The 13244-nt window shown below is 33.5% G+C and overlaps 1 protein-coding gene across 1 annotated transcript in view; it reads left to right on the top strand.

Moving 5' to 3' along the window:
- The window catches only part of LOC118851723 (solute carrier organic anion transporter family member 1B1-like), a 73016-nt gene that overhangs the window by 52008 nt on the left and 7764 nt on the right, over window positions 1–13244 (top strand). The window contains exons 8-12 of the mRNA XM_036761234.1: window positions 1007–1252; window positions 3419–3583; window positions 9726–9921; window positions 10715–10880; window positions 12036–12220. Coding sequence (XP_036617129.1) covers window positions 1007–1252; window positions 3419–3583; window positions 9726–9921; window positions 10715–10880; window positions 12036–12220 — 958 coding nt within the window. The remainder of the gene's footprint in view (window positions 1–1006; window positions 1253–3418; window positions 3584–9725; window positions 9922–10714; window positions 10881–12035; window positions 12221–13244) is intronic.

The following is a 13244-nucleotide window of genomic DNA, read 5'->3' as shown; positions in this document are numbered from 1 at the left end:
TCAGCACCCATTCCTATTAAAAACACTCAAGGGCATAGGAATAATAGGAGCATTCCTTAAAATTATAAGCAGTAGCTATCTAAAAGCATCAGCAAACATTATCTGTAATGGGGATAAACTAGAAGCCTTCCCAATAGGACTGAGGTGAAGCAAGGATGCTCATTATCACCACTATTATTCAATATAGTACTAGAAATTTTAGGTACAGCAATAGGAGAAGAAAAAGAAACTGAAGAAATTAGAATAAGCAATGAGGAAACAAAACTATCACTCTTTGCAGGTGAAATGATGGTATACATAGAGAACCCTAGAGAATCAACTAAAAATCACTTGAAATAATCAACAACTTTAGCAACATTGCAGGATAAAAGATAAACCCACATAAATCATCAGCATTTCTTTATATGACCAATAAAACCCAGCAGCAAGAGCTAGAAAGAGAAATTCCAACTAAAATAACTGCAAATAATATAAAACACAGAGGAATGTACCTGCCAAGACAAACTTATGTGAATACAACTACAAAAAACTTTTCACACAAAGTCAGATCTAAATATCTGGAAAAAAATATCAATTGCTTCTGGTAGGCCATGCTAATATAATACAAATGACAATTCTACCTAAATTGATTTGCTTATTCAGTGCCATACCAAATCAAACTACCAAAATATTATTTGATACAGCCAGAAAAAATAACAACAAAATTCTATGTTGTATTGAATTAAATATCAGAAATAGAATGATGCATCCTTTTCCAATGTGGTTTGACATATTCAAGTTTTACTAATATTAATATTTTTCATTGATCTCATTGCTGTGCTTTATCCTTCACTAATCTATTGTTTATACATATTTTTTCCTTGTGCGAATGAATTTTCTCATTGCCTAAAGATAAATGTGGTAATTTTAACTTCAGTGAAAGAAAATGGTAGTAATTCTTGCAATGACATATTTCCATTGTGCATTTTATTTCTAAATAGATTTTAAAAATAAATTTCTATTATAGGCCTTATAACAATAAATCCGAGTGATTCCCGTTGGGTTGGTGCTTGGTGGCTTGGCTTTATCATAGCAGGGATCATTAGCATTCTTTCTGGAGTACCATTCTTTTTCATGCCTAAGAGCCTGAAGAAATCAAAAATGGAAAGTAAAGTTCCAGCGTCTTTGGATAACTCTAATATCAACGACAGAAACACCCAAAAGCTGAATTTTAAAAATCCTGACCAAAAGAAGGATCCTCAAGAATCATCAGGTGAATATTTAACAAATGGACCTTGCCCATCTTTATCTATGCAAATTAAGTGTTGTAAAGGATAATTCTAAATCATAATTAATCCAAAAATCAGTCCTCTTTGAGTGTGAAATGGAGCTGGATTGAAATAATGATTTTTAAACTTATTTCATCTAAATGCGATGGCTTCCATTGTAGCCCTATTACATTTAGTTTGTACATATGGCTAATAGAAGAGAAGAGAGTGAAAATTCAGTCATTAATGGCAGAAGGTTAATATAAATCATCATAATAAGTGTGTAATCCTTAGATAGATGACAGAACATGGAATCATAAAAGTGAAATGAATATAAAGATGATGTTTTACAGCCTTTTCATTGTATAAAAAAACTGATGCCCAAAGGGTGGAAATAGTTTCTCCAGATAAACAAGATCAGTGACAAAGCCAGAACTAGAACCCAAATCTTCTGATTCCAGAATGAAGGAAACTGAGAAAAAAAAGCTCAAAGAAGCTGTAGATTGTCTGTAGATTGTCTTAAATGCTAACAAGAGCTTTGCCCCATGTCCCCTATCCTGCTCAAAAATATGCATAACTTTTATGAATATTTGTTGAAGTCAAGGGAATTATGTTTTAATATGTAGAAGAAAATTATCTACTTAACACGTCATAGGATTTAGAGTAGAACGAGACCCTTAGAGTCCAAGAAATAAAGTTACTTGTCCAATCTCACATAAATGATGCATAATGGAATTGGATTCAAACCTAGTTCCTCTAACATCAAATCCAGGGATAACGATAACATTGTTGTTGCAATTTGGATAAAATTTAACTGCAATATGGTGAGTCAACATCTAAATCTAAATTAATATTTGTCATCTTACTATTTTACTTTTACTGTGTTATATACAGTAACCCATTCCTGACTGAGTAAAATTTAAACTTTTTTTTGATTGGTATTCAAGATCCTCCAAAGCTGGTACCACTTTATCTCTCTAACCTTGCCTCAAGTTATTTTTCCACCAAAAAGTTTAAGTTATAGCCAAAATCTATTATTCTCTTACTAGCACTACTTATACTGCCTTGGACAAATCTATGCCTTTACCTCTATCTCTTCCCTATGCCTATGATATACTCCTTTACCATTCTTAATTAAAATCCATTTCCCTGACCATAGACAACAGAAAAATTAAACACATCTGGATAAATTTGTTTAGTACACTTAATTATTTTTCTTTCACCCTATATTCATCAAACATCAACACCTTTAAAAAAATCAGTTCCCCTACTCCTAGTACTTTGTTCCAATTGCAATAATCCTATGGACCTCTCCCTTCCCACTTCTCTCTTCCCACATCACTCCCTCCCCCCACACTATATTCTTTAACAACGATGCTATGCTACACTTCACATATAAAAGGACTCAAAAGCATCTGGCTCTTTTAATGTTGGGATAACAGCAAGTGACCATATGAAAATGAACAGTTGTATTATGGATATGATTGGTTTACAGTACATTGCCAATGATCAAGAGGTAGAATAAGGGATATTGTCAAGGAAATGGATATTCCAAAACTAAGGGGAACCAGCCATATGATAAACACAATGAATAACACACAAAAGGCAAATATGTCTTACTGGGATCCAAAAAATGGAAATGGCCCCATGGAAAGCCAGCAATGCATTGGCTAAATCCTCTGTGGAGAAGCTACAGAAGCACATGGCTAAAAGCTCACAGATTAAGAAACCCTCCCAAAATATGCACTGTATTGATGACAGGAATATCAACATTTATAAGATAATGGAGCCATTGAAAGTGGTGCAACTGCCAATACATAGGCACCATTTCAATGACTGTTGATGAGGAAGGACAGAAAGATTCAATGAGGCAGTATAGTGTAGCTGAAAGAACAATGGGGTGAGAGTGAGAAGAGATTGATTTTTTTAAGCCATCCTGTCATTAGTTAGCATTGTGACCTTGTATAATTCAAATTATCTCTTTGGGCCTCAGTTTTGTACTCTGTAAAATTAAATAGGTTTGGTGTTTAGCTCTAACATTCTATGATTCTGTGAATAATAGTTTAATACAAAAGCCTAATACTTATCTATCCACAGAGCAAGGAAAAAAGGTATTTCTTGAATCTGTTGAATTATCTTTTTTCATAAAAACTCTTATCTTTTTTTTCTAGGTTATTTCCGCTCCTTGAAATGTCTTCTTAGTAACTGCATGTACCTCATCTACTTGGTTTTATCTTTGTTGACATTTAATGCCTTAGTTGGGAATCTGACGTATCTACCAAAATATTTAGAACAGGGATACGGCGAGTCAATTTCTAAATCCACCTTAATATTTGGTAAGTCTTAGTATTTGACTTTTACTGTATCATATACAATGAACCATTCCTGACTAAATTTAAACTTTTTTTGATTGGTATTCAAGTTCCTCCAAAGCTGGTACCACCTTATCTCTCCAACCTTACCTCATATTATTAACCATCAAAATGTTTAAATTCTTACCAAAAGTGTATTATTCTCTTCCTAACACTTCCTGCACTGCCTTGGGCAAGTTTACCTGCATTTCCACCAGCTCTTCCCTATGCCTGTAATATCTTCCTTTCCCTTTAAATACAACAAATTCCAACCTACTCTTTATAGTCCAATTCAAGTGCCGCTTATCACAAGAAGTTTTTATCTCCTTAGTCGGTAATGACATCTCAGTTCCAACCTTACATAGCATTTTGCTCCATACCTCTTTAACTCATTTACAATACATTGTTCAACATAGTTATCTATATTTGTGCTTCATTCTCGTGGTAGACTCTAAGCTTCATGAAGGCAGGAACTCAATTTTGTCTAAATGTCTCATTTCTCAGCCCTTGCAGAGTGCTTTTCACATAAGCAGGTGCTTAATGCATGTTTGTTGATTTGATCAACTACAAAATGATTTTGTCTCTCTTCTCCAGCTAATTGTTCCCACAATCATACTCCTTTCTCAGTGAAAATAGAGCACTGGATTTGGAACCAAAAAGACTCATCTTTATGAGTTTAAATCTGGCCTCAGGTACTTACTAGCTGTGTGACCCTAGGCAAGTCATTTAACCCTGTTTGCCTCAGTTCTTCATTTGTAAAATGAGTTGAAGAAGAAAATGGAAAAACTCTCCAGTATCTCTGCCAAGAAAACCCCAAATGGGGTCATGGAGAGTTAGACATAACTGAAAAATGACTTAACAACATCTAGTAGGGTTCCTTTCCTAGAGATCAATCCCTCAAGGTTCACTGCCCTTCATCTTTCATCCTTTTTTATAATCAAACTCTCAGAAGAAAAGCTATCTACTCTTTTTACCTCCATATCCACTCTTTTCACTTTTTCCTCAACGCTGTGTAATTTGGCTTTGGATCTCATCATTCCACTAAATTCAGCCTCTCCAAAGTTACCAGTCAGGCATCATGGCCAAATCTGATGACTTTTTCTTTGTCCTTATTCCCTTCTCTCCCTCTTATTAGTAAGTGAAAGTGTTCAACAACCCCTACCTCATGCATATTCTCCCAACTTTCGATACTCTTCTTTTTTGATTCTCCTCCTATGAGTCTAACCACTTTTTCAATCTTCTTTGCTGGTTCATCATCTAGCTCTCTCCTGTATCTGTGCGCATAGCCAAAGTTCCCTTGGGCACTGTTCTCTTATCTCTATATTCTTTTACTAAATGTGTTCACCAACTCTCCTGGATTTAATTATTATCTCTGTGCCAACAGCTTTCAGACCTATATATCTAGTCCTCATCTCTCTCCTGAGCATCATGTGTATCTTGAGATCTTCCATTTGGAAATTCTGAACTGGATATCTGACAAGGACCTGGAACATAACAAGACCAATAGAAAATTAATTTATCTTTATCCCAAAAGAACTCTTCCAATAAAATGCTATGTTTCTTTTAAGGTCAACACCATCTGCATCACTCAAATTCATGACCTTGGCATTACCCTTGACTTTACACTTTCTTTCACTGTACATATCCAATTAATTATTAAAATGTCTCATCTTTATTACTACAATAACTTGTACCTCTCTCTTTCTCTTTATTCTCATGATTGCCACACTAATATAGTCTTTTATCACTTCAAGGGTGGATTATTTCAAGAGCCTTTTGATTGGTCTTCCTTTCTCAAATATCCCTCCATTCAAATACCTTCTTCACACAGCTGCCAAAGTGATTTTCTAAAAGGACAGATTTCACTATGTTACTCTCCTATTCAATACAAGTCAGTGAATTCTTATTGCCTCTAGGATAAAATACAAAACCTGTTTAGTTTTTTTAAATTCCTTCACAACCTAGCCCCAACCTATTGCATGCATTACTGTTTTCCACCCTTTCTGATCCAAGGAAAGTGGACTTTTCTTTACTGCTTTGCACTGTCCTTCCCACATGTCTATAATATACTTTTTCCTCACATTCAACTCATAGAATCTCTTATTTCCATCAAAGCTCAATTCAAGTGCCATGTCCTAAGCAAAATCTTTTATGATCTTTTCAGCTACTGGTGTCCCTCTGACAAACAAAATAAAATAAAACAAAAAAAAGTATTTTACATATATGTTTTTGTATGTTTAACTTGTTCATGTTGTCTTCTCTGATAGAACATAAACTTTTTAAGGTAAGAACTGTTTCACTTTTATCTGTCTATCCCCCATAACTAACACATTATCTGCCATATATTTGGAACTCAATAAATATGTTTTGATCCATTGATTATGGTTTTAAAGCAATATGAAATGTTTCTTTTTAGATCATAGATATGTTCCTGAAAAGCTGCAGGCAAATTGAAAATTTGTATATTGAACTAATTAACTAATATTTCTATGATGAAACTTAAAAATTCTGTTTTTCTGAAGTAACAAATACCCTCTAAATTGTCTTTTGAAAATAGGAGACATAAGCTATGAGAAGTTTTGAAAAGTTGTATTCTTTCTGATACACTACTCAAGTTATCTGTCTCTTTGTCTCTATCTGTCTCTCTCTCTGTCTCTCTCTCTCTCTCTCTCTCTCTCTCTCTCACACACACACACACACACACACACACACACACACACACACTGACAGAACTATGTAAGCAGTTCTTTTAAATATGATTGCTCCTTTAAAAAGCATTTGTACCAGTCAACCTTATGAACAGCTTCGTTAATACCTTAATTTTTACTAGTAATGTCAGATACATTTATGGAAAGTCACCTAATCTCGTGACTGGCATTTCAAGGAGCATTCACAAATTGCAAATCATTGATAAAATCATTGACAAAAACACTAGACCAGCTCCCTAGTTATTTAATGTCCCAAAAAGATAGTTTCAGTATGCAGATAAAGCTGCTGGTGTGACCATTTTTCCAACACCTAATCAGTATTCCAACAATTTCTTTTCTTTGAGCATCCTCTTTATCACCAATACCTTTTGCTCCAAGATTATATAGAACAACAAAATAGAAGACTCAGCTTGAAGGTCACATATTGCCTTTCTCTATCCCATCAGCTATTGGTGCTTTCACCTTAAAGATGTCTTTGTATTTTTAATGTATTCTTAGGCATTGACTTTAAAAATATTCATAGAGTCATTAACAGGTACAGTAGTACCATACCAGCTAACCATACCTATGAGAACATATATATTTAATAACCAATTTATTATATGCTAGGAGCATAGTCTTATGTTTAAAGAAAATCAATGAGGCACAAGTAGCATATTCAAAAAAATCTTATAAAGGACAAAGCAGGATGTATACAATTGGATTTTACAGAGGGCAAAAGAGAAGGTAGAGATTTATAGACCAAAGGTCTGATAGCAGAAGGGGAAAATGTACAACAGGTAAAGTAATAAGTCGTTCAGCAAATACTAGGGGATTTTCACTGGAATTTGTAGGCAGGCAGAGCAAGAACTAATCAAATAGGACAAGGTTTAAAGTTAGATATCACAGTTAAAGTAAATAAGGGTAATAAAGGTGAGCCAGAAATGCTTCCATCTTTAACTAGAGCTAAACTTTTAATGTCTCAGCTAAATTCAAGACACTTTAGCTGTTTACATGGCTTACTGTAACAGGTAAATTGGTGACAATGCTAAAATTTTCTAATGACATTCCATGCTTTTGACACTAGATCATATGAAATGTGTATCTTCACCATTGATTTCCTCCATGGATGCCTGAATACAAGTTTTCTGATAAGCATTTCCACAGATAGGTTCAAGTATTGCAAAGTATTTAATACAACAGTAAAACAAAGCAATACAATTATTAGCTTTATATTACATAGGATTTTCAAAATTTCCTTGATCCATCCCACTATCGGCAAGTAACCTCAACTGGCTCAGTCACATATCCCTACACTTTTAAAAATTTCATTTGGTAAATGTCAAAATATAATTCATGCTCCAATTTCAGCTATTGTCCTTTGTCAACAAGAATATCATAATAGCTGAAATAAAGCTCAGTGATCATAAGACATCTCAAAATTAATTGTAACAAGAATATGTTCAAATAGTGTTCACAAATTTGTGGACACCAAAATTCAACCATCCTCCTTTGGCCTCAATGAGATCTAAAACTCTTAAGTTTTTCTGTAATATTCCACTAAATCCTGGTCTTTTTGCCTATTCTAAATAACATGGATAGCTAGCAAAGATGAGGACTTTCTATTCTCCCAAAGTGGGTAAAAATCACAAAGTATATTCCTGCCCTTTTGGGAAATCAAAGCTCTTATTTCATATTCCCCTCTACTTGAGTTTCATGTCCACACAGTCAGTGAAAATGGTTCCCAACTTTCTTTAATTTTCTCTCTTTCTTCCTATGTACTTTAAAAGACCTGTACAATATTTCCAAGCTTTAGATTCCTCTCTTCTGATTCAATACTACACCTTCCTTTACTTCTTTGCTTCCCAATCATATTTCACACCTAATCTCAAGACTAGTTTTCTATATTCTACTGACTTTGTCATTTGCAAAGTAGTGTCATACTAATTAAGCTAAAACAGTCAACTTTTCCTACAAATTAAAAATTGAAGCTCCTTAGAGATCAAAGGAAGGGTTACAAAGTTGTGAAGGAGTGTTCTCAGTTGGAAAATTACCAACATTCTTATTTGGATGGAAACTACCTTAAGAGATTTCCTGCTCCAAAAACATACTAGGATATTTAAGCATTTTCAAACCACATTTTAGGAATAATTAATGTATAGTAAATAGATTTACTTTCAGTTAATTTCTGCAAAAGATAAACCTTCCTCTTCTCATTTTATGAGATATGCATTTATCTATTTACTTATTAGGCTTTTCACTCCAGTTACACTGTTAATTTGGCCAGAAGAAGGAGCAAAAGTATCAAGGTGGGGGGAAAATATTCCCAGACTTTTTTCTGCTGGCTCTTGAAATTTATGTTCCACTAAATGACTAAGGGGACAGTGGAAGACTCTGTTTTACAGTTCAGCATCAGAACTGCAATAACCATGGAAAATCAGAGCAAATGAAGGTTCAGTAGTTAAATTAAGTAAACGCAAGATTTTAATGTCAACAAATCCTCCATGGCAAGGGTATTGTCTTTCAACTGTTTTTACAATTATGTATTTTTTCAGAGTTTAACTATGCTAGAGCTTTTTTATCAGTAGTAGATTCAACCAGGAATAATTTAACTTCCAAATTTACAGACAATTGCTGCAATTGGAATTATCATTCTTTATCCCGAAGTTTAACCAGACCACCCCAGCACTACTTAGTAGTCAAGATAGCTCAATGATCACCCTGAATTTTTTTTATCTAACTAGTAGACAGCTCAAAGGGGTGCCTTTAGAAGGAGTAGCCTGACCAGATCCCATGATGGGAATAAATTTAACCAGAAGTAATCAGACTAGAAATTGATAGATATAAAAATGCTCTCTGAATTACCAGACCAGAATTACCAGAGTAACCCATGGAATCCCTCAAAAAAAATGATTGCAGGCCACAAATTTTTATATTAGTCTCAAACCAGATGAGAAATTTTTTTCATTTTTTTTATATACACAACACAGTAATTTGAGAGATGGATAATCAGATAGTAATCTGAGAAATTCCAAAAAAAATGCTGGCTCTTCCAACATAGAATTGAGGTTTATATCAGGTTTGTATTATTTTAACCAGACCAGACCATAAATGATCCCAAAATCGATTACTGATCACTCAAATCAGAGTTTTATATCAGTGTTAAACTGTACCAAACTAGGGTTACTCATAAATGTAGACAAAACAAAACAGTAATGACAAATGACAGACATATCAGTCTTTTTTTTATCCATCTGTGGTTGAAGTGATAGACAAATAGACAATACAGGCAGTCAATACAGGCAATAGAGGACAAAGAACACTAACCTGTCTCTGTGATCTTCAGCAATTCAATTAGAAAATGCCTATATTGACTAAGATTTGTCAGAGAGCTACAGTTACAAACTCTCAGCTTTTTTTCCCTCTTCTTTCCTTTTCAGGAATAATCATGTTTCCTGTTACTTGTATTTCATTTTTCCTGGGAGGATTTATTGCTAGAAAATTCAAATTGGACATATTTGGAGTTACTAAATTAACCTTCATTTCTCAGCTTTGTGGCTATTGTATACAACTGCTGATTTTGACATTAGACTGTGGGAACAGACCAGTAGCTGGGTTAACAGTAGCCTACAATGGGTATGTATTGATGTAATGCAGCAAGGTGGTACAGAGTGCTGGAACTAGAATTAGGAAGATCTCAGTTCAAATCCAGCTTCAGAACTTAACTCAGTATGTGACCTGGGAAAGTCACTTAACCTCCAGTGGCTTCAATTTCCTCGTCTGTAAAGTGAAAATAATAACATTTAGATCCCACGGTGTTATAAGGATAGGATGAGACAATATTCACAAAAGACTGCAAACCCTAAAGCACCACAAAATGCTACTGGAGATTATTAGGAAGAAAGCAAACATTTGGAGCACATATAATGTGCCAGATACTGTACTAAGCTATTTAATATGGCAACAATTAAATCTGATGATATCTAATCATGTTTGCATATATGATACAATGCCACCTATTTTGAATACTGCATAATATAAACATATGAACATTTTTCATTCATATAATTTAATAACCTTTGTCAGATAAGAAAGTTGTTACCCAAAGAGGGGAACTGAATTGTCCAGGTTAATATAGCCAATTAACAACAAAATGGAAACCTAAACCTAAATCCATCAGTATAGCACTCTCTTCTGGGAAAATGGTGTCTCTTAAAAAATCCTTATCTACTTCCATTGTTTTTCCTACTTAAATTATATTGAATGACTGTGATAAGTCCCAATATTTTTTGTAAGTATAGAAGTAAATGTATATTTTTCAGTGTTGCCTTTATGATATTTTTATCATCTTTGTTTTCTTCATCTATTTAGTATATAATTTCTTTTATTCTTCCTTTATCTCTGATAAATGTCTATATTTTGTCTATAGAAATGGCCCAGGGACAGACCTCCAAAATATGCCATTTTCTTTCTGCAACTCAGACTGTAATTGTGATGCCAATGTATGGGATCCTGTCTGTGGAGATGATGGACTCTCTTACATTTCACCCTGTTTAGCTGGATGTGAATATTCAGTAGGCCATGGAAAGGATGTGGTATGTATGGTGATTTTTGTTCTCTCTTCTGCATTGCCAAGTAAGTACCCTCCCCTTCTTTTTCCAGTAATTAAACTGTAATCAAGTAAACTCTGTCCTAGTTCTGTGAAAAGGTATTTCAATCTATTCAAATATGGTTCTATTTAAAATCACTGTAACTTTCTAAAACAAAATACCACCACTAGCTTATATGTGTTGTGGCCCATTAATAAAGTATAAACTCCTTGGGTTCTGAGGTAGTTTCCTATTTTTATCCCCAGCTCTACTATAGTGTTTGTTACATTGTAATTGTTCAACATGTAATTTTTATTTATGTTATCTATGTAAGTATATACAAAATATAAACATAAAGCATTTTGAGAAAGTAGGTTATGAAACACAAATATAAAATCTCCTTTCTCATTTGCATAGATGCAATCATAATCACAGACTCACACTTATTTATATGTATACATATAATATTATGTATATATGTATGTACACATATGTATCTATGAACTTACACAAATGCTTATCGAATCTTGATCCACAATCACAACTACTTGAACAATGAATACAGAATAGTGAGTTAATGTTCTTACATAACTAAGTGGAAATGTATGTCTAAGTAATGAATATGTGTGTGATTAAGTTTTAGTGAGGTTGGAGTATGTTATTTTAAAACGATCAGCCAACTGTTCTTCCTTTTGCATTTTAGACGTTCTATACTGACATTTTTAATATAACAAGTACAAAAGTAATAGTTGCTTCCAAATATTTTTCACTGATAGATAAGACCGTAAAGTACATAGAAAGAGTACAAGGAAACCAATTTGCCATTCAACTAAATCACAGTAGTGGTGGGAAGAGCACTGGTTTTGAGTTGGAGGACCTGATTTGAAAAGTCCATTTCAGCCACTTTTTATTTCTGTAATCCTGATCAATTCACTTCCTCTCTTTGGATTTCAGTTTCCTTATCTATGAAATGAGAAGTTTATATTAGAGGATTTACAAACTCTAAAACTGTGATTAAATCAAAGATAAATAAAAGATATTTAAAATCTCTAGTATTTTATTTAGTTGATAGATGCTTTATTCTTTAAATACAAAGACTTTTTGTATTGTGTATTGTGTTTTATAAATTGCTTTCTGTAATAAATCAAAAATTGTTTTTAGGTGTTTCATAACTGTAGCTGTATTGAAGTTAACAGTTTCCAATCCAGAAATACCTCAGCTCATTTGGGTGAATGTTCAAGGATCGATGATTGTTCAAGAAAGTATATCTATTATGTGGTAATACAATCTTTGGCTTACTTTTTTTATGGACTAGGATTTACCCCTGGAACAATGCTGGTTTTTAAGTAAGTAATATGAAAATCATTCTATATGATTCACCAAATAATTCTGTCTTTCTTTAAGAATCAAACAGATCAAAAGGTTACACTGACCTTCTTTATTTTCATAAAAATAAGCAAATACTGAAATGGCAAGATTAAGTTACCCCAAAGGTTATACGTTCTGTTTCTTTTACATAAAAACTACTTTTTTGATTTTCTGTTTAAAAAAAAAAGATTTCTTTTCATGATGGTAAATATCTAAACTCCAATATCAACTTTAGCTGATGTGATCTCTTATTTTAAAAATACTAATATCTTTGACATATCATGATATTCCCTTTCAAGAAATGCAACTGACCAAAGTCATAAACTACCCAGAAGCATCAGATATTTACAATATAAATACTTCAAGAAGAAAATAGTGATGTTACTGAAGAGGTAGAATTTCAAATGACATCACTAAAAATAAAATTGTGTATATCTTACCAAAAAGGAAAGGGCTAGTTGCTGATTTGGGAGTTTCTTCAAAATCAGCTTATCCAGGAATGGGGGAAACAGAAAATCAGACAGACATTATAAATTATTTTTAAGTATTTGAAGGCCTATAAAATGGAAAATGGGCTAGACTTCTTAGGTTTCAGAATGTAGAACTAGAAGTAATATGTACAAGTGGCAGACAGGCAGATTCAAGCTTGATGTAAGAAAAAGCTTTCTAATAATTACAACTGTTTAAAAGTAGATTTTTAGATTCAGCTAGGTAGCATAGTGAATTGAGTACTTGGCCTGGAACCAAGAACACTCATCTCCCTGAGTTTAAATCTAGCTTCAGATACTTATTAGTTGTGTGACCCTGGGCAAGTCACTTAACCCTGTTTGCCTCAGTTTCTTCATCCGTAAAGTGAACTGGAGAAGGGCATAACAAACTACTCCAGTATCTTTGCCAAGAAAATTCCAAATGAGGTCACAAAGAGTAAGACATGACTGGAATGACTGAACAACAACAGGAACAAAAGTAGATTTGGTGGATCTAGCATATTGCAATATTGTC

The sequence above is a fragment of the Trichosurus vulpecula genome, chromosome 5 (assembly GCF_011100635.1).
Source record: "Trichosurus vulpecula isolate mTriVul1 chromosome 5, mTriVul1.pri, whole genome shotgun sequence".
NCBI lineage: Eukaryota > Metazoa > Chordata > Mammalia > Diprotodontia > Phalangeridae > Trichosurus > Trichosurus vulpecula.
This window is presented reverse-complemented; position numbering and strand designations above follow the sequence as displayed.